The sequence below is a fragment of the Cnephaeus nilssonii genome (genome assembly GCF_951640355.1).
Source record: "Cnephaeus nilssonii genome assembly, chromosome: 13".
Classification (NCBI taxonomy): Eukaryota; Metazoa; Chordata; class Mammalia; order Chiroptera; family Vespertilionidae; genus Cnephaeus; species Cnephaeus nilssonii.
Window position 1 is genome coordinate 32508302 of NC_137084.1, and position 22685 is coordinate 32530986.

Here is a 22685-nt window from a genome sequence, read left to right on the forward strand (position 1 = left end):
TGAAGGGCCCACTTAAAGGCCTCACTCAGAGAGCCACTGAAGTAAAATCAAATTATCCTTTAAAGTGGGAAGAAAGAAACAGCCAGCCCTGCTGGTCATTAATTACCTCCCTCCAGATTAAATATTTATATATGCATGTTTACATAGATATGTACATTTAGATATGTCTGTATTTATACTTAATCATGTATATATTATATAAATATTATTTTATATACATAATAGAGATAGATGATAGATAGATAGATAGATAGATAGATAGATAGATAGATAAATTATAATAGACTAGAGGCCTGGTGCATGAAATTCATGTGGGGGCGGGGGTGTCCCTCGGCCCAGCCTGCACCCTCTCCAATCTGGGACCCCTCGGGGGATGTCCAGCTGGTTTAGGCCCGATCCTGCAGGGATCGGGCCTAAACCGGCAGTCAGACATCCCTCTCACAATCCAGGACTGCTGACTCCTAACCGCTTGCCTGCCTGCCAGCCTGATCGCTCCTTCCCCCTAAGCACCTCTGCCAGCCTGATTGCCCCCTAACTGCTCTCCTGCCAGCCTGATTGCCCCAACTGCCCACCCTTATCGACCTGATCACCCCAACTGCCCTCCCCTGCTGGCCTGATCGCCCCTAACTGCCCTCCCCTGCCGGCCTGATCGCCCCTTAACTGCTTTCTCCCCCATGCCAGCCTGGTCTCACCCCTAACTGCTTGCTCTCCCACTGGCCTGATTGCCCCCCTGCCGGCCTGATCGCCCCTAACTGCCTCTGCCTTGCCCCCACCACTGTGGCTTTGTCCAGAAGGAAGTCGGACGTCCACAAGATGTCCGGTCAACCTCGTCTAATTAGCATATTACCCTTTTATTAGTATAGATAGGTTGATAGATAATCATACATTAGATAAATGATAGATAGATTGATTGATTGTTAATCATACATGAAATAAATGATGATGATGATGATGATAGATAGATAGATAGATAGATAGATAGATGATTGATAGATAGATAGATAGATAGATAGATAGATAGATAGATAGATAGATGATAGATAGATAGGTAGCTGTAGATCATTTATATCTGGAATAGCCAATGAAGAAATGGTGCCAAAAAATGCAGGCCGAAAGCCAGGATCAATGTGGCCGCCTTCCTTTGGCTCAGGAAGCACTGAGCCCAGCATATATTTAAGCCTCTGTTCCCATTTGCATTTGCTTCTCATTACATCCTTTCCCAGGCCTGTGGGGGGGAAAAAAATGGCCTTCTTAGCATTTTTAGTTACTGGGAGAGGAAGGGGGGCAATTCTGACCCCAAACTGAGGGGATTCTTCAAATCCTGGTTCTACTGCTGGTTAACTTTGGCCAAAAATGGGGTCATGATACAGCTACATGATGGGGTTTTGGGGGGAGTCCATGAGTTCATGTAAATGAAAGGGCCTAGCACCCAGTTCTGGACAGCTGAGTGATGGCATGCTATGGAAGGGATCCTGGTTAGAAGGGTGTCTCTTAACCTCATGAAGGATGGTGTCTCAAGTGCTGGAATATGTGGGAGGGTGAGGAGGAATGAGACAGTGAGCGAGTGAGATGGATTAGCGGCAGGGACCACCCTGAAGTGCCCGCCGAGGACCCAAGAGCAGCACTCATCTTCGCGTGGAGCCGGGAATCGCTGGAGCCAGCAGAATCGCACTGTTGGCTGGAGCTTATTTAATTTTATAGAAAGCTCTGGGCTCAGAGCCCAGTTGTATATAGTATGCGTGATTCAGGCAGACTTGGGATAAGCTACCAAAGCTCTGGGGTGTGTAGACTGGTGGTGGGAAGAATAGAGGAGTTGGGGTGCAGGGCAATCTTGACAGAGCACAGTGGAGTTTTCTGTGCTTTGCACTCAGGAAGGGATGGGGAAGACTGGGCTTGCTCCGTGGTCTGCAGAAGAACCCAAGAAGCTGAGATGATGGATCTCAGGCAGGCTGTTACATCGTCTCCTGGAGGCAGCTCAGATGGATGGAAGACCCAAAGAGAGATCACACTGGTCCCCAAAGAGGTGGGTGGAGAAGTCCAGTGGGGGAGCTGCCCCACAGTGTTGCAATCTTGAGCACATCTCCTGAACATGGACAGTGAGGTGCTGTGCAGGGTATACCAGGTAGTCAACTGCTCCAGGTACTCAACCACTGTGAGTCCTATATCCTTTTTTATAAAACAGGGTCACTAGCCCTACCTAGCCGGTTTGGCTCTGTGGATAGAGCATCAGCCTGAAGACTGAAGGGTCCCAGGTTGGATTCTGGTCAAGGGCACATCCCCGAGTTTCGGCTTGATCCCCAGTAGAGGGGGTGCAGGAGGCAGCCAATCAATGATTCTCTCTCTTCATTGATGTTTCTATCTCTCTCTCCCTCCCCTTCCTCTCTGAAATCAATTAAAAAAAATGTTTTTTAAAAAAACAGGGTCACTGATACCCATCTCAGAAGTATGTGTGTAGACAAGATATAACATGTGGATAATGTCCACACTCAAAGGACCATCCAAATCTTTAAACAACTACTGGTCATAGTTTTTGAAAGCCCAGGGCCGATGTTGGGATTGAGAGTAGTTAAATAGCTGAGGAGTGGGTCCCAGCAAAGGCCCACTGCTTTCTTAACACAGAAAATATCTGGGATGGATATTTAACCAGAGTTAACCCTGGTCCCCAGAGAAGACTAAGGCCATCTTCAGCTTACATCCCTCTCTGCTTCTGAAAGTGGAGTACAAATGTAGGCAGTAGGGGCCATCTGCAGTGCATGGAGACAGAGCTCAGCGCGCCCAGGCCCTGAAACAGAATAAGAGCGCTGGCAAACTTTCCTTCCCAGAAAAATGTTAAGGCCTGTTCTTTCCAAAGTGTAAAAACATTTCAGGCTCTAGCCGGTTTTGCTCAGTAGTTAGAACATTGGCCTGAGGACGGAAGGGTCACAGGTTCAATTCCAGTCAAGGGCATGCATGTTGCTTGCAGGCTCGATCCCCAGCCCTGGTCAGGGCACATGTGGGAGGCAACCAATCAACGTGTCTCTCTCACGTCTATGTTTCCCTTGGTATGTCTCGCCCCCTCCCTTCCACTCTCTCTAAAAAAATAAATGGGGGAAAATATCCTCTGGTGAGGATTAACAGCAGCAACAACAAACACTTTTCAGGCCCCATGGAGCCATTCAGAAAAGTTCCTTGCCCCTTCCATGCCTCAGATCAAACCCAGCCAATATTTGCAACTCATTTTGAAGGAGAAAATAGTTCTCGTTCTAAAAGACAGTCAGCTAATTTCTGTTTGAAGTTAATCATTAAACTGCCATTGAGTCAGTTCCAGCCCCAATTCCAGTCCCCATAGCACTGAGCACTGAGCAGACCTCTGCAGAGTCAACACTCTGGACAAAGCTGAGTGACTGGGTCACAGAATCCTTGGAGAGGACAGACCTCATGCTACCCTCACTGTGCCCTTTGCCCATCAACACCACAAGCTTTCCAAGTCAAATCACAACCAAAGCACTCTCTAAGAGACGGTCCCCAACCCAAGAGGCACATTAGAGTCACGCAGAATGCAAAAATATTCACCCCAGATCCTATTCTGGACCAATTAAGTCTGAATCAGAACATTCTTAAAGCTCCCCAGTGATTCTAATGTGTAGAGTTGAGAACGTCTGAGTCACGCTTTGGTCCAAGAATCTGAAAGGCCAAAGACTGAACCAGAAGTCACCATTGTGGGTTCTAGGACCATGAGCTCTAAAGTAAAGAGACTTGGGTTTGAATTCTGACTTCACTCTTTATCAGTTGTAGGACTCTGAGCAAATCCCTCAAACCATTTCTTCAACTAGAGATGGAAACAACATGACGCCTACTTCATAGGATGGTTTGTGATTAAAAAGAAACAATGTGTGCAAGGCATTCAGTGCAAATGTCAGCTATTGCTGTTCTATAGAATTTACTGCTCCCTGACCAGGGTTCATAAGCATTTACCCTACTCTTCCAGATGTCCTCAAGGGCTTAGATCACTGAATCTGAGGATCTGACCATGCCTCAGAGTCACCCATAGAACTTGTTAAATGCCCAGTCTTATCCCAGGACCTCAGTAAGTTTGGGGTGGAGCAAAAGGATCTGTGTTTTCCAAAACTCCCTGGAAACCCCAGCGCTGGAGCATCTTCCGGTGACTGGCATCCTAAGTCAATTGAACGGCATTACTTTGCTTCCAATGAGACCACTGCTTCTATCCCCAATGGGATGTCATTTCTCAAGTAGAAAAGTACAAATGAAGCAGGCCCTGGTGAGGTCCAAAGGTTACCAATTACCTATGTTTGCCCTACATGTTTGGACCTTTAGGGCACGAGCATATTGATCATGAAGCTAATGAATTGTAACTCCCATTGTAATTGCTGAAAACCACTGTCTTTTCGAGTGTGTCTTCCCCTTGTGGCTGCAGACATTTTGGGGATCCAGCCAGCAACCTGAGTTTGGGTTTGGGGTTTGGTGGGATATGTGGAGACGAGGAAAGAGGGTTGGTTTTTATAATAGGCACCATACATGAAGAACGATGGTAGAGGGTCTGAGGGCACTGAGACATCAAGTAGGGAATGAATCAGAGGGGCAAGCCACTATTAAAGATGGAGACACCAAGGTCCAGGGAGGGGAGGTGTCTCTTTCAAGGTCACACAGCAAGCAAATGCTAGAGGCAGGACAACTTCCCGAGCCAGTTATTCCCCAAAACTAGCTTCCTTGCACTCTCCCCCAGCCTGTCAATGTTGGCCCCTAACCATGAACCTCACCTTAGCTATTATGCGGCACAAGGGAGCCCCCTCCTGGGTCAGGCTAAACAGGTTCCCTGTGGTGGATTCCGTGGTGTAGATATTGTCCGAGGCATCAATTTTTCTCACCAGTGCCTAAGAAAAGAGAGCAGAGGTTCACAGTTACTCACCCCCAGTGGTCGGCAAACTGTGGCTCGCGAGCCACATGCGGCTCTTTGGCCCCTTGACTGTGGCTCTTCCACAAAATACCACATACCCTAATTAAGTTAATAACAATGTACCTACCCATATAGTCTAAGTTTAAAAAATTTGGCTCTCAAAATAAATTTCAGTCATTGTACTGTTGATACTTGGCTCTGTTGACTAATGAGTTTGCCGACCACTGCTCACCCCCATCTACCTTCTGTTCATCTTCCTTAACAAAGCATCAGTGGTTTCATGCTCTTAAGGGCCCTCTGGAATCTATAATCCTGTCCCATCCATAGTCCTACTATGGGGGTGATGAGGTTCTAACTTTGGGAAAGACATGAGCCAGCATGAAATCGGAGCTACATTTTAGAAACGTGGGATCATTTCGAATCCTTGGGGCCTAGATGACAAACATGCCCTGCTCCAGTGGATCAGGAAATACTGATGGTCTCAGCGAGTACCATTTTGTTGTGCTACTGACTCCTAAGAGAACAGAAAACATCAGTTACTAAATAAACCATCACGTTGAAAACAGAGCTGTGGTGACCAAAGAAGCTTCTTATTTTTGGATGGCTATTAGCCAACAGAGAACCCCAGCTGGGTAAGGGGTTAAGTGAAAAGAAGCAGTCTACTCTACAGTAGCTTAATGGGGGGGTTGGGGGAGGGGGCACGCTTGCATTGGGTCTCTAGCCAGGCCAAAATAGCAGCTCTGGTCCTGTCCAAAAGTGGGTATGTCGCATTGATCAAGGCTGAGGAATCCCAGGCTAGTGGTGAGAGGTCTGGGAACATTAAACACAGGACCCAGGGAGGCCCGGGAAGGAAACAAATAGTAAATTATCAAGAAGGTAAGAACATTATTCCTAGAAGAGTTAGGTTATTTCTAAGTAAAACCTTTTCAGGTATCTTGAAACTACTTCATACTCAGCCATTTGCTTTAAAGCACGTTGCTCATTTATAAATGATTCCTGCCTGCTAATTAATACTAATTTCTTGAGGGTTTTTATTTGAGAGGTGTGGAGATGGAGATGGGGGAGAGCTGCCTTTGGGGGGCCTCATGCACGAAAGTAAGCTCTTCAGAGATGGGTGCTCTGAGCAGCCATTTTTGCACTTTCAGTTGCCATGTTTATTTTAAAATATGAAACGGATTTAGTTTTTATTAACTCTGGTATTATGGAAAAGATACTTAATGAGATCTGAGTTCTAGTCCAGCTTGCCTTTTTTAACACACTATGTTGATCAGGAAGTGTGTGTATGGTAAAAGCATGGATTTCTGAGCCAAACTGCCTGGGTTCAAATCTTGACGCAACTTCTGTGTATGTGCCCTAGAGCAAGTAACTTAGCCCTATTTGCCTCAGTTTTGCCATCTGCAAAATGGTGGCAATAACAATGTGTATCGTGATTATGGTGATTATACCCATCTATTAAGGTTGTCAAAACATATAAAGAACTTTTAAAGGTACCTGGCACTGAGAAGCAAAATAAAATTGTTTTTGTGATCTTGGGCAACTGAGATAAACTCCCTAGGCCTCGGTTTCCCCTTTTGTAACATGATTGAAACTAAGGGGGTTTGAGGCTCCACATAAATGGCTCTCCCTCTTTTTCTTCTTTATTCAAACTCATAGGGTTCTTCACACTAAGATTCAGTGTGTATCTAATCAAATTACATAAATATAAAAATTATCCCCTAAGATCTGATAGATGCCTTTTGTAAGATATTCAACAAAAGGTAAAATTAATAATCAAGATTTGTCACTACAAATCTCTATAATGAGCCTATTTCTTAGAAGCCTCCCCTCTCGTTACCGTAAGCAGTTACATAAGTGATACTAATGCTCACATGAAAATGCAGATGTCATATACGGGGTCCTCTACCTAAATGATAATTACCTAATGTTCCTGATTAGTGTTTGCACTTGAAGCAAATTAGCATTACATTAAACAATCCAAACCCAATGTCTTGTGCAATCACCTGAGACTGTGAGACAATTTATGTCTAAGAATAATTTCTTTTAATGTCCATGTGCGTATTACCGTAATTACCCCCCAGCTATGTCTCAGTGAACCAGCTCTCTGACCATGAAAAGCATTTAGCATCATGTTCACAGGTACATTAGTAAATGCGGAAAGACGTGAGTGCAAAGGCTCCTCTGAAGTCGTCAAGGCCCAAAGTATCATAAAACGTCAGGGCTGGATGGGCCCTCAGAAGAGTAGTCCAAACCTTATTACACAATTGAGGAAACTGAGACTCAGAAATCTGGCGTGTGGTACCTAGTGAAGCTGGATCTTAACCACGTGAATTGGACTTCCTGTTTCCAAAAGTTAGTGACTCCTCCTTCATTGTCAGCGGGACCTCAGCCGGACCAGTAGAGATGAAAGTATCCAGCCTCCATCCTGCCTTCCATAAGCATCTACAATGCTCTGACCTCTGGTGGCCAGGGCTCCTGCTGCAGGGGCAGAGGTGACAGAGTCCCAGCTGCTGCCCCTCGGGATCCACCACCCATGTTCTGGCCAAGGTCACCCTTCCCCTGAGCTACGCCCAGCTGTGTCTGACTGCAGTGCAGGCCCATGACTGTGGGACAGGAGACTCCTCTAATGGGTGACTTTGACTTGAAAATTCTGAGTCTCTTTCTACTCAGTTCTTCCTTCTTCCTCTTTCTCAGTTGTCAAAACAGCAACGTAATTTTCTATCCCCGCTCCTGCTTCCTTCCATTTATCTGTCACAGGCATTTCTTATCAAATTCTGTCTGGGTGTCAGCTTTAAACTCACACAGTCTCTGAAGTCAATTTGTTTTTCAGGAAATCAATGAGGAATTGGGTAAGTTTCAAAAATGTGCTTCACCCTATATCATGAATAGAGTGTTGAAAAAAAATAGAAACAAAATAAAGGAAAGTAAACCAATTAGGCTGAATGACAGATATATTTCCTTAAAAGATAGACTATGCAGATGTGAAACACAACAATGAGATATAAGCAAGAGACAGGGATAAGAAAGAGTTAAAGGGATGCATGCAACTTAACTGCTCTAAATAAGAAATTAGAAAAGGACGATAGATTTTTCATTGTTTTTCAATCAGAAAGAACGACTGCAGCTCAGTGATATTTATCAAGAGAGGTAAACTCTCAAACAACCGCCTGGAATGAGTTCTCAGAAGGAGCCAGGAAAATATTAGGAGGCCTCTTCCTGGAGCTTCAGGTGGAAGATCCACAGTTGGGCATGGTTAGGGCGGCCCAGCTATGCACAAGGACTACATAAATGTGGGCTGTTTGGACAGGGGGCAGTATGTTCAAGATGGTCACAAATGCTTTGCTATTCCTCCCAGAGAGATGTGGGTTCTAATTTCCCTCCTTTGAATCTGGGATGGCCTCAGTAACTAACAAAAGCCAGCACTTGGCAGAAATGATGTTCTAGGATGTCCAAGACCAGGTCATAAGAAGCCTTGAAGCTGCCACTCAGACTCCTTGGGATATTCTTGTCTGAGTCCTGAGTTACCATGTAAGAAGTGTGATAACCCTGAGACTGCCATGCTGGAGAAGCCATGTGTAGGATCTCTGATCAATACTCTCATTTGAGACGCACTTTCCAGTCATCCCCTCCAAGAGACCACACACAAGATGATGCTTTCTAAGACTCTGTAAACCATTTGCCAGCTGAATACCACCAAGTGAGCTCTGCTGATGCCTCGTGGAACAGAAGAATCACTCAGCCAAGCCTGGACCAAATTCTTTCTTTAAAGAAATGTATTTTATTGATTTTTTACAGAGAGGAAGGGAGAGGGATAGAGAGTTAGAAACATCGATGAGAGAGAAACATCAATCAGCTGCATCCTGCACACTCCCCACTGGGAATGTGCCCACAACCAAGGTACATGCCCTTGACCAGAATCGAACCTGGGACCCTAGAGTCCGCAGGCCGACGCTCTATCCACTGAGCCAAACCGGTTAGGGCTGGACCAAATTCTTGACCCTTAAAATTATAAGACAGAATAAAAATGATTGCTGTTGGGCATTAATGGAGTTCTGGAGCACAGAAAAAGAATCAGAGATCAGCATGAAATATTCAAAGGATAAATTTCTAAGTGAAATGTTTTGAATATGTGGCTATAGTATTGGCTCTGCCCTAAGAGTACATATTGGAGAAATGCCTAAGTTAGGACTCTGAGGAAAGACACAGAAAGATTGGACATACTCAGTAGGAGACAGACAAAATAATAATTCCATCCAGGCTCAGATTAGCTATTGGTTTGATAGAGAAATATCTCCTGGGTGAGAACATCCAATTGAGGGAGGCAAATGTAGATAAGATCTCTTAAAACTGGAGGTTTGGGGCAGACCCAGACCTCAATTTATTTCATTCCTCTCAATAAGGCACATCCCCAAATCTAAAAGAAAGTTTTGGGAAAACAAAAACAAAACAAAAAAATTTTGCTGGAAAAGAAAGAGAAATCAAAGCAGGAAAGCCAATCAGATCCAGCAACTGGTGCTCATTCTATGAATTAGAGAATGAAACAAACTCGCATGAGATGCAGGGCAAACTTAGAAATTCAGCTGAGTTTCCCTGAAAACAGGAGGGGAGTAACAGAAGGCAAGAGAACGCTGGAGGCAGAATTTATTACTGCACACAAAAAGATGTAGCAGAAAGAAATGCTACTCAAGGCTAAAATGTTCAAAAGAGATGGAAAGACAGTGGTCTGAGAATCACATGACCAACGGACTCACTAGGTGCATAAAGCCAGACATCAGGAGTAATACTCTCCCTTGAAGATTGCTCACGGCCTGAGCAATTCTCCAGCATGGGGCAGGGCCAGCAGCCATCATGACAAGGAACCAGAGCGCTTGTGCATCCTAGTCATGTTTTTTTTCTCTCTCTCTCTCATTAAGCCCTAAAAGAATTTTTAAAAAATCATTTTTTACTTGACAGGGAAAATTTTTCATCATATATTTAAAAAAACAAAGTAGAGAAGGAGGTAACAGATTGTAAATATTGACATAAAATATAACCATTGTATTACTCTTACAGATGTAGTCAATGAAATCTAAATACGAAAACAACTTGATGCCATCATCATCCATTTAAAAATACATGAATAATCTCTTTAACATTTGAACAATTTGCATTTTCCCTTTCATACTTATATTTACATCCCAATTCTCCCTCAGAATTTTATACTTATGTCATACATTTAAGTGTTAAAGTGTTTTATTGCTCGCCCTTATCATACTTCACACTGAAATTTTATTTTATTTCCTCTGATTCTAAGGCAATAAGTGTTTAAAAATAGTCTCTTCTTGGTTGTGTTAGCGTTAGTTATCATCAGTACTAAAGGTCAAAACAATATAGACTATAAGTTTAATAAATGATTATAAATCATAAAGCTTAAAATATTAATAAATAGATCTCTTAATAAGATGAATAAGGTGTTTGGGGTTTTTTGAGAGAGAGGAAAGGAGAGGGATAGAGAGATAGAAACATCCATGAGAGAGAGAAACAACGATGCTTCCTACTGTATACCCCACACTGGGCACCAATTCCACAACCCGTGCATGTACCCTGACCAGGAACGGAACTGGTAACCTCTTTGTTCATGTGTCTACGCTCAACTACTGAGCCACACCAGCCTGGCCAGTCTTTTTATTCTTTTAAGACTTTCTAATTCATCCACAAATCCATGATTGAATATTGACTTAGTGTTATATTTTTAGATGTAAACCCTGAAAAAGCTTATTCCCATAAATCTATAGAGAGGGATGGGAGTTGTATAGCCAAGTTGGATAGCCAAGTTATTCAGCCCTTTGAGCACATTCTGAGTTATGTAATCACATAGTGATCTATCATCAAACACGATTTTTAATGATCTGCCAGCTGATAACTCCTCTAAATTGGTCCTCCTTTACAGTAGTAAAAAGCAAAGAATTGGAAACCATTTGATTTGCAAAAGCATTTGTTACCCAGTCATTACAGATATTCATTCACTATTTCAATTTCTGGGAAAAATTCCAAAAAGTACTTTACCAAGGCTTATCAAGGAACTATTAATTATACCCACTGCTCTTTCACTAAGAGACTCTTGGGTTATCCAAATTATTCCAAAAGAATTAGGAAACTCAAAATATTATTAATATCATTGCCAATACAACTTTTAAATAAAATATTTTTGGATGTTTCAAATATGTTTCACCAAAACCTTGAAGCTATAGCTTTTGCTTATTTAATTTGTGGGAAATACCCACCCTGTAAACTAATTGGCAAAGATACTTCTTAACTTTCTCTAACTAAGACCTGACTTCATTTTTAATTTAAAAATGTGTTGATATGTGTTTCAAAAGATGCTAAAAAAAAAAATCCACTGACAATAATTAATGGAAATCATTCTCTAAGAGAAAATACTAAAAACTGTCAATATTAAAATAATGTATACCAAAAATAAATTTTTATTTATTTGTATATGTTATAAAGCCAAAATAAAACAATTTACTAGTATTTTAATAATTCAAAGTAATATGCAGCTAACACTGTAAATTCATTGTAAACCTAAAAAGATGATAAAATGGCATTGTGTTCCTTCAGCAAATAGGTGTGTATATGTATTAAACTCTGCTGTTCATTTTACAGAACAATGAAATAAGATCTGAGAACAAATCAGAAAGCATCTGATTATATTTAGTAGCTCTCATGATCACACTTCATGTATTTAGAGAAGGAAAAAAGGTATTTACTGCTTAAACTAATTAGTTCAGCTGCTAAAAATTAATTTTATCTTTTGTTAACAGGAAGTAGAATTACTATAAATATGTCATTAATGTTTTTGACAAAATAGGCTTTAACTGCATTCTTAAATAATGTGCACCAAATCTGAAAAAAAAAATCATGTAAAACTTATCTCTGTAGATTCTAACCACTATAGCTTGAAAAAATGTGGTTGTTCTAAAAAATATCTCAATTACTTTGAAAAGAGTCAATCTCATTAACCTTTAGAGTCTTGGAGTTTTCAAAGATACTTTTCTTTACAGTTAATGACATAGGACTGAGGATAAAATATAGCTGAAAAAATTGTTTGCATTTAATTATGTTCTCAAAAAAAAAAAAAATTTAGGGTTCTGTGTGTCCTACCAGTGCTTTCTTTCCTTTGTCTAAGGAGAATGTCCCTCAAGAGCCATGCACATTAGAGATGAAATGGAGATGAAAGGGATAAGGTAAATGGGAAACTTTTATACCCTCCCCTCCATATCTCTCTCTCTCTCTCTCTCTCTCTCTCTCTCTCTCTCTCTCTCTCCCTCCCTCCCCCGCCCCCCCCCGCCCCCCCCCCCAGGTATCTGAATTCAGAAAAGCCCCACACTGGGCAAAAGACACAATTTCTAATGCCTTGCTCAACAGAAATATATGTAAAGCAATTCATGGAGGCCAAAGGGCTTTATGGTTCATGAATGAAAGTTCTCCTTTGCTTGATCTCGCCACTACCGTCCCAAGGTTTCTGCACAGCCAGGCAATGTGCTGTAAAGTTTGGGATGAGTCTGAGTATGCCTTTCTTTTGGAAAGTAAGAGGACACTATAAACTCTGTATAATATTGGGAGAATCATTTTAGGGAAGGAACAAATAAAAATGGGAGATCTGGAAATTCATTTCCTTAAAACTATATGTGCTTGCATTTCCCCAGGGAAATCTTCGGGAACCTGGAGAACAGTGCATTGGCATGGTTTGAAGACCACTGGCCTACATCACTCCAAGAAGCCCAGATCAACACAGCCTAAGGTAGCAGGAACACAGCATTTAGAGGGGAGCTAGGAAGTAAGAATGTTAAAAATGCTGGATAGGCCAGGATACAAATGAGTAAGTCCTTGGGAAGCAAATGCCTGACTTTGCAGGAAGATGAAAACTTACCAACACCCTCGAAGAGAAAGGATGCTTCCCCCCAGGGAATGTATGTTGATACGTCCTTGTGGACTATGGACAAGTGAAATAAACTGAGTGACAACCTGCTGCAGCTGCAACCAATACGGTGTCACCACCACCGTCTTCTCCCAGGTACAGAGTGTCTGGCTGTAAGAGTGGAGTCTGGGATAACATGATGCTTGGAGTCCCTACTCTAGCAATTGAGGGTTAGCCTGTTTAAACACTGCCAATGGAGGGGTAAGGCTGTGATAAGATTGTGTATCCAATGTGTTTACTCTTGGGCCCTTTCACCGATGGTGGGGAAAGAAAAACTGAAAAGCTCTGATGGATCTCCCTCCCACTGCTGGAGAGACAGCCTGGACTGTCTGCCCAAGGAAATGTGACTCTCCCCCCCCCCCGCCCCCTCCCACACACACACAAATGAGACCCTCCTGGCTGAGATGAGCAAGAAAGTTGAAAAGAATTATATTAACCTAAGAATTTGGTGCTTTGAAATACTCCTAAGGGTAAAGGGGTTCGGTTTTCTTTTTTCTTTTACTTTATTTTCTCCAAGGGATCTTTAAAATGAGATAGGAGACTATATTAATTTTTTTGGACATCTTTCTCAGCTGGCCATTATGTTTGGATTATCTTTGTGCTGTCATTTAATCACATTGCAGCCTCTAATTGCCGATTGATTGATTGATTTTTCTTGATTTCAGAAAGGAAGGCAGAGGGAGAGAGAAATAGAAACATCAATGACGAGAATCATTGATCGGCTGCCTCCTGCACACCCCCTACCAGGGATGGAACCCACAACCCCAGCACGTGCCCTGACCAGAAATCGAACCATGACGTCCTGGTTCATTTGTCCATGCTCAACCACTGAACCACACCGGCCAGGCTAATTACCTATTTTAGACAACGGAGCTGAGCTAAATCGGAGAGTGGGGAATAAAACAGAAAAGCAATTTTGAGCTTTTGCTACAAAGCCTCCTTAGAGTTAATTTAATGAAGGTAATATTGTTAGTCATTTCCGAGCCTGCTGGGAGCAAAGTCGAAATTGCCCACTGTGATTCCAAAGAGTCTACAAAGGAGTAGGAGTTGTTATTTGGTGAAATGGCCTCATAAAGGTAGAAAAGATTGCTCCACGGGCAGCTGACCTCCTTCTCCAAGGGGCACAGCCACACTCCGGCCTCAGCATAGCCTAATGGATAAATCCAATGATATAATAGGACAAAACTGTGAAGTACTAAGGAGCAATACTTGGTTCCCACTTCTCCTGTTCCCCTGCTGGGATTTCAGCATCACCATCTGTTGGCTTCACTCCCTACCCCTTCATGTCACCATGCTGAGAGGTTAGGGATGAGTTGAGTGAGTTTGGAAGAAGGAACTGGATATGTTCAGCTTGGTGCCCACCCCTCTTCACTTAGAAAGTGTCCCTGTGGTTTGACCTTTGTTACAGGATAGGTGTTTGTCCCTCAGGTGAGGCCCAAGGTTGTCCAGCTCTGCCTGGGCCATGAAGGGGAAATTTGTGAGATAAAGTTTTAACAAGCTTACTTAGCCACAGAGCCAAAATACATTCCCCTTGCCTGGCTGGTGTGGCTCAGTGGTTGAGTGTCAATCCAGGAACCAAGAGGTCACCAGTTCAATTCCTGGTCAGGGCACATGCCCGGGGTGTGGGCTCGATCCCCAATGTGGAGCATGCAGGAGACAGCTGACCAATGATTCTCTCTCATCATTGATGTTTCTATCTCTCTCTCCTTCTTCCTTCCTCTCTGAAATCAATTAAAAATATATATAATTTTTTAAAATGCATTTCCAGTCAGTTTTATTAGCATCAATGTGCTAGTTTAAACTAAAAGAAAAAGGGATTAACGGAACGAAAGGATGAGTAAATATAACATCTATCCACATGAAGCTGAGCCAGCGGTTCAATGGAGAGAGTCCTAGAAGTCATCTTCAAATAGATAGGTTTTTGTAAGTCAAGTCTTTTCCCCTTACCTCCCACATGGCTAACCCTTTATTCCCAGATAGACTAAGCATCAATGCTCATTAATTTCCCACTCATGACTCCAAAAATTTAAGACTTAAATTTTTCCATGACCACTAAGTAGTTAAATTATTTTAATAATTAATTAGGTGATTAGGAGTTGTTGTTTTTTTTTAGCAAAGCTTGCTATTGGTTTCTAGTGAATAAGTCAGTTGACACATTCAGAAGAATGCCACCCAATACTCACGTGTTATTTCATTTAAGTCTCACTGTAGAGGTGAGGAAACTGAGGATCAGAGAAATTAAGTAACTTGCCCAAGTTTGCATATCCAGTAAGTAGCATGGCCAGGATTTGAACCCTGATGTACCTCCAAATTCCATGCTCAGACAACCCTACAGTACCCGCATTCATAGAATCGCATACTCTCAAGATTGGAAAAACCTTTGCAAGTCACTCAGCCTAACCTCCATCCCCTGCTGATGTCCTCCCAGGCATGCCTTGCCCGTCTCAGTGGTGGGGAGTTCCTAAAGTGGCCCCTTCCATTGTGAAGCAGCCCTATCCTATATAATAAAAGGGTAATATGCAAATTGACCCGAATAGCAGAATGACCGGTCACTATGATGCTCACTGACCACCAGGGGGCAGACACTCAACTCTGGAGATGCCCCTGGTGGTCAGTGTGCTCCCACAGAGGGCGCTCTACTCAGCCACAAGCAAGGCTGATGGCTGTGAGTGCAACGGCAGTGGCGGGAGCCTCTTCCACCTCCTCGACAGTGCTAAGGATGTCCGACTGATAGCTTAGTCCTGCTCCCCGAGGGAGCGGACCTAAGACATCAATTGGATATCCCCTGATGGCTCCCGGCTGCCAGAGGGATGTCTGACTGCCAGCTTAGGCCCAATCCCCTGGGGAGTGGACCTAAGCTGGCAGGTGGACATCCCCCAAGGGGTCTCAGACTGCAAGAGAGCACAGGCCAGGCTGAGGAACCGCCCCCCCCCCCCACACACACACACACACACACGAGTGCACAAATTTTTGTACACCAGGCCTCTAGTTGCTTCATAAACTTTTCACATAGAAGGTCTTGTAACTTCACTCCACTGGCTTGAGGTCCTTCTTTCCTTTCAAAGCACAGAACTTTGGAGGTAGCAGAATACCCATCATTAGAGTAAACATCCCCTGCTCCTCCGCCTATTCTCCACGTACGTTGATCATCAGCCTGACCCTATCCTTCCAGGAACCTCTGAGCACAATCATTGCCAGTGACACATCTGGGGTCTGGTAACATTCCAGGATAGACCAGGCCAGTGCAGAGTAGTGCTAAATCATCACTGCCCTTTCTGTAAGCACTGTGGGGTGGGGGGAGTGGGAAGAGCATTGTTCCTCTATTCAAGAGTCTGTGTGGCTCCCTGATGCAAAAAAAAAAGGGGGGGGGGGACTCCCAAATTGTATTTTCTAAAGCACCAGCATCCCAGTATAAGTGAATAGATACTTTTTAAGAATAAAAAAAGATCTGTGACTATGTAAGTTTGGAATATACTGCTTACCATTTGTTCATTAGTAAACATTTTTTAAATATATATATTTTTTTAATTTCAGGGAGGAAGGGAGAGGGACAGAGAGATAGAAACATCAATGATGAGAGAGAAGCATTGATCAGCTGCCTCCTCCATGGCCCCCACTGGAGATGGAGCCCAAAACCCAAGCATATGCCCTGACCTGGAATTGAACCACGACCTCCTGGTTTGTAGGTCAATACTCAACCACTAAGCTATGCTGGCTGGGCAGTAAATCTTTATTGACTGCCTACTGTATGCCAGGTACTGTTCTAGTCACTAGATATATATCCATGAACAAAACACACCAAAATCCCTATCTATGGAATACTATGAATGTGTGAAGACCTTTTAGAAGAAATTAGATACGAAGTCCAAAGGGCCTAAGTAGGCTTTTGCAACCCAGGGACCTTTTCCCAGGATTCTGTGACTTAGAGCATCAAAAAGACACCCTCCCCTTTGCCCCTGGGTAAAAGAGCTGATGGCTGCTTCCAAACCCAGCTGGCTTCTGTTTACAATCCCACGTTACTCTTCCATTTCGGCCCTTTTCATTGAACCTGGTACTTTTAGGCAAGAGAACCCAAAAATGGCATAAACAGCATCAGCGGCCCCTGAGCCCCTGCTCAAACATTCCTCCAGGCCCCCCTCCTCCCCACCACTAACTTCAAGATCCTCACTCATCACTCCTCCATTTGGCCCTCATGTTCCACTGGGTCCCTCTGGGACTTCATGGTTCAGTTTGGGACACTGACCCCAGCTGGAACCTCCGCCTGCCCCTACATGTGACTGTCAGCATTGGCTCATCAGCTCTACGTGCCGGCCCCAGCACCCCAGCCTGGCCCTCTCTTCCCCTTGCCCCAGACTCTCGAGGCAGGATGAGCGGCCTTCATCTTTCTGGGTCGGGAGGGTGAGGATGCGTGGGGCCAGCCTCGCTGGCCAGCAGGTGAGCCGGGCCAGCAGGGCCGGTGCCCGTGCAAAACGAGCCAATCACGGGAAAGAGACAAAGCCAAGTCCCGCCTCAGCAGAGGGGCTGAGCTCGGAGGAAAGCCGACATGGAGAGGGATTTGTTATTTGTGGAAGGCTTTTATTTGGCGGTGGGAAAAGAATGGCAAATATGTAACACAATCTTCCTGTAACTATAAATAACATGTAAATACCTATCGGAATGAAAACCTTATGGAAGGCTTTTAAAATAGGAAAAGGCAAGAGAGAGACATAACATGTACTTAACCCGTACTCTGTGCTAAGCAGTTTCCATATGTTGTTTGCTTAGTTCTCTCACTTTCCTTCAGGGAAAGGGCTGCCCTTGATTTATTTGTTTGTTAAATATGGAACGCTTAGTGAAGTCGCAGGCCATCCTTGCTCAGGGGCCAGGCTAGTCGTCTCTGTACTGCTCCCATTTCAGTATATGTGCTGCCGAAGCGAGCGCAGGGTGGCACGTTGTAGATGAGGAAAAGGAGGCTGAAGAGGCTCATGTGCCAAGGTCTCGTGGTGAACCACAGGTTGGCAATAGACCTATTGGCTCCAGAAACCCTCACCCTTTCTGGAACCAAGCTTGAGTCTGCCTAGAGGCCGGACTGGACTGTATGACCTTTCTAGACTCTTATCTATAGCCAAGAATCAGCTTGTTTTCTTCAGGTGCCTTAAGTGTTTCAGGACGATAAAAATCCAGTGTGCGCACTGTGAACAGGAACAGCAGAGAAGAGCTAGGGTGGTGGGAGCCATTCTGAAAGTGAGACTGAACCACGTCAGGTCCTGCCACTGCCGTGCTGTGTGACCTCGGGTAAGTGTCTTCTCTCTCTGGGCTGCAGTGTTTACCTCTTGGAAGTGCAGGGTTGAGCTAACTGCTTGAGAAGGCTGCTCAGCCCCGACAGCCCTGTCTCTCGTGTGCTGGAGTTCCCGTGGGAGGTCTAAGGAGGATGTCCTCCAAGAAAGGGGACTCGGAGCTTCCCCCAGCCTGGCCCAGTTCCTCTGCCCACCCCGCCCCCTGCAGCCCAGCCTGCACTGACCTGCACCTCCCGGGTCAGGGCCAGCTCCAGCAGCTGGCCAAAATGCTGGCCCAGCGTGCTCAGGGTCTCGCTCACGCAGGCCTTCATTGACTTCAGGACATGCTCATTCTCAACCTGGAGGCACCTGGGGAAAACACAACATGGGTGGGCCACGGCCAGGGGCAGGCAGTCAACCCAGAGTGCTGCAGGGGCCAGATGTGCGCCTGCTGCAGGCCTGCTGGGGCACGAGTGGCCTGGGGAGGACACAGCAACTCCTGGGGAGTCTAAGATGGAACATTCCATAGACAGCTCACCCCCTGGCCTCCTAGTGTTCAGATCAGGTAAGTGCTGGCCTGAGGTGGGAGTTAACAGTCCACAGCACCAGAAAGAAAGGCCACCAGAAAGCCGCCAAATCCTACCTGGGAGAATCTGCCATCGCCGCAGCCAGGGTCAGGGGAAGGGGGAATGGAAGCTTCGCTGGTGCTCACTGCAGGTGTATGGCAATGCCCTTTAAGGCATTGCTGCCTACAATATGCAGAGAGGAGCCTTGAGGATTTTCACCCCAGACAGGAAAACCTTCTGGGGATGAGGCTCAAATGTATCCCTATGTCCTGAGAATGTTCTACACTGGGAGGCCCAGGGCCTCATGGGGGCCTGGGGGATCCCCAGTTCCAGGTTTTTCTTCCAAGGCATGGGGGCCGGAAGGGGTGAGGGAGAATGCTAACACATAACTGGGTGTGTATACATGTGAGGTTGAGTGTGTGTGTGTGGGGGGGGGGGATCCGAGTATAAATGATGTATGTGTATGTGTGTGAGATACAGAGAAGAGGGTGTGAGTGTATTTCTGAGATTGCATGAGTGTGTGTTTATATATCTGCGTATGAGCAAGTGAGTGTCTGTGAAATCCGTGTCTATGGTGTATGTGAATGTAAGAATGTGAGTGTCTGCTTTCACCTTGCCTTGACCCCGGGGGCCAGAGGGCCTTCCCAAAGCTGTGGGAAACCTATTCCTTAAAACCAACCCTCAAGAATCCTTTCTTCCCATGCCCAGGCCTCTCCTCTGTCGTTTACATTCTACCCAAGGCCTGAAAATGGGACAGAAAATCCCAAGGGAGTTTTTCAGTGCTGCTGATAAAAGTCAGCAGAAGGAAATTCCCAGACCATCACCAGCGCCCCCACTCCCACTCTCCCTCTGGGAGAAGATGCCAGCCCCTTCCACCACCTGAGGACAGCGCACCCCCTGTCCACATTTACCCAGCACCCAGATTTACCTCTCTGTGACTGCTGAGAGCTCTGAGCATTTCTCCATTAGCAGCTTCTCAACCTGTAGAAAAATAGGTCAATTTTGTTCGATTCAATAAACATTGACTGAGGACCAACTGCTGCACCGGGCCCTGTGGGGCATAAAGATGAAGAATCGAGTCATCCGATTTGGGAAACAGGCACATAAATTATAATACAGTGTGATATGACAAAAGAGATCATCACCAGCTGCATGGGGAGCACTAAGAAAAGAATACTGAGCAATTAGTTATGCCTGGCAATCTGGGACGCTTCAGAGAGGAAGAGGCATTCGAGCTGGGCTTCCAAGCCTGAATAGAAGTTTACTGCCTGCAAAGTGAGGCCAGGAGAAGGTAAAGCACTAAGGTGGAAAGTAAATGCCAGTGGAAAGAGAAACAATAGGTGTGAGGTTCCAATGGTTCACCTTGGTCTTGGAAAAGAAGAAGTCATGGGCTTGGGAATTAGAAAGGTTTAGGTTGAATCCTGATTACACCATTTAGTGCATCACCTTGGACAAGTTAGTTGGGTTCTCTGAGTTTCTGTTTTCTCATCTATAAAGTGAGGACAATACTACATACCAGCTAATATTCTTAATCAGCTGTTTTTAATGTTTTACATGTAACAAATCAGTCCTCACAACAGTTCTAGGAAACAAATACTGTTATTATACTCATTAGGATGATAGAACTAGGGCACAGAGAAGTTAAGTAACTTGCCAACGTCACACAGCAGAGCTGACATTTGAACCCAGGCAGTCTGGCGTTAAAGTGGTATACTTAATCATTGCGCAGCCTCTCATCATGGCTATATCTGCTTCAGAGGTTGTGCAAGTTAAAGGAGATGTGTGTAAAAAGGCCTAGCACAATTCTTAGCACAGCGTTTACACTCAACAAATGTCCTTACTGCCTTCCCTGCTTTCCTGGAAGAGGAAGGAGGTCCCTGGGGCAGGGAGAGTTCAGATGCCCCAGAATTTAGACCCATTCTTCTAGAAAGCATGCCCTCCCACACCCAACCCAGGGCAACTGACCTGGCCCATCTCCTGCGAGGAGCTCCTGCTGACAGCACTGTACTCGCTGACCATGGAGCGGGCGTGGCAGGTCAGACGCACACTCATGCTGTGGACACGTGCCCAGCGGTCCTGGGCCAGCTTCTGGCCGATCCTGCGCAGCTCGGTGCTGATGACCCAGCCCCGCTTGAGCAGCAGCTGCAGGGGGTCTCCAGGGCCTGGGCCGCCCGCCAGGATGAGGTCACCTTGTGCATCCTCCTCCAGGCTGATGGGCTTCGCCTGCAGGACACACATGCACTCGCACTCGGTCATGAGCTTCAGGTCCTCCATCCAGCGCTGGACCGAGTCCACCTGCATCAGGTGCAGCCTACAGCCGGGGAACAGTGCAGTGGCTATCAACCCTCCACAATTTCCAAAGGTTTCAACTCCAAGACATCTGATGTTTACTGAACACCTATGTGCTCATCACTGTGTCTTGCATTTGCCTACCTTAATCCTTTTATTTCTCACTAGAAGCCCAGTGCACAAAATCTGTGCACTCGGGGGGAGAGGAGGTCCCTCAGCCCAGCCTGTGCCCTCTCACAGTCCAGGAGCCCTCAGGAAATGTCCGACTGCCGGCTTAGGCCTGCAGTTGGACATCCTTAGTGCTGCCACAGAGGCAGGAAGGGGTCCCGCCTCCGCTGCTGCGCTTGCAGCCATGAGCCCAGCTTCTGGCTGAGTGGTGCTCCTCCTGCATTCAGCATCTGCCCCCTAGTGGTCAGTGCATGTCATAGCAACCAGTCGTTCTGCCATTCGGTCAATTTGCATATTAGCCTTTTATTATATAGGATTATGTTCATTTAACAGATAATAAGACAGTCACAGAAGTTTCAGGGGCAGATGACCAGACAAATAATAAGCAATAAGTTTGCAGAGTAGCACATGATCTTTGCAATAAGAGGAAACTGGAAATAGTGTAATTATCAAATGTTAGTTAAGTAAGCTGTGGTACAACTACTTGGTTATATAGTATGCATTTATTTAAAAAATAATGCTTTCCAAAAGTTTAGAGCAAAGAAAAATGTGTGCACTAATAAGGTAGGGAAAGCGGTATGCAAGACTGTAAACACATAATTGTTATAATTGTGTTTTAAAAAACTATGTCTGGAAAAAAATTATTTAAAGAAAAGATTAAAATGTTGATGGTTCTTTATGGGTGGTGGAACTAAGGCTTTTATTTTTTTCAACATTTCCCTAATTTATCAATTTCCTATCATCAGCATGTATGCTGTTTTTTTTTAATGAAACAAAATTAACTCCAGTATAACAGCATGAGAATGTAGATTAGATCCCAAGATATTTATTGAATATAATTCTCTCTGAAATTCACTAAGTCAAATACAGTTCAGTAATAACATCATTAATGAAGCACTGAACATTTGTTGAGTGCCTCACATTTAATATCATATAAATGCCAGGCACTGCGGGAAAATGGAGATGAACATGCCAAGCCTCCACTCTCCTGGGGCTTTTGATCTGCCTAGAGCATCGAGACAAAGTAGGAAGAAATTTCACAATGACAGATTTCAACATCATCTGAAGATTAGGACAGAAGACGTGCACAGTTCATCTTAAAGGCCGGGCTCAAGCCCCTTTGTCTCTGGCTTGCAACAGTCCTCTAACTAGTGTTTCTGTCCCTGATCTTGCTGCCTCAAGCCATTCCCCACCTGCCTCCCACTTTCACTTATTTTAAAAATATGTACTTGGTGCCTAATATGTGCCAAGTACTCTTCAAAGCCCTGGGCTGTAACAGCAAACACATACATAAAATCACTTCCCTTGGGAAGCTTACATTCAAGTGAGGTGACAGTCAACTTTCTAAGCAACTTCCAAAATAAATAAGCAACGCATGTAATATGTTCGAGGTGGTACGTGCTGTGAAGGACAAGAGAACGGGGAAGGAGAGTAGAGAGTGTTGGGAGTGGGAGGGGCAGTAGACATAGCGATTTAAAATAGGTGGGTGAGAGAAGGCTTACTGAGATAGGGGCATTTGAGCCAAGATTGGAAGGATATGAGAGAGTGAGCTACGT

General features: G+C 44.7%; 1 protein-coding gene across 3 annotated transcripts in view; it reads right to left on the minus strand.

Moving 5' to 3' along the window:
• INSC (INSC spindle orientation adaptor protein) overlaps positions 1 to 22685 on the minus strand; it is a gene marked incomplete at its 5' end in the record, with an annotated part of 92671 nt that overhangs the window by 45279 nt on the left and 24707 nt on the right. For 2 of the 3 annotated variants that reach the window (XM_079789416.1, XM_079789414.1), the window contains 4 exons: positions 4758 to 4871; positions 18352 to 18475; positions 19601 to 19653; positions 20638 to 20983. In XM_079789416.1, coding sequence (XP_079645542.1) covers positions 4758 to 4871; positions 18352 to 18475; positions 19601 to 19653; positions 20638 to 20983 — 637 coding nt within the window. The remainder of the gene's footprint in view (positions 1 to 4757; positions 4872 to 18351; positions 18476 to 19600; positions 19654 to 20637; positions 20984 to 22685) is intronic. The other variant, XM_079789415.1, reaches the window with a different exon arrangement.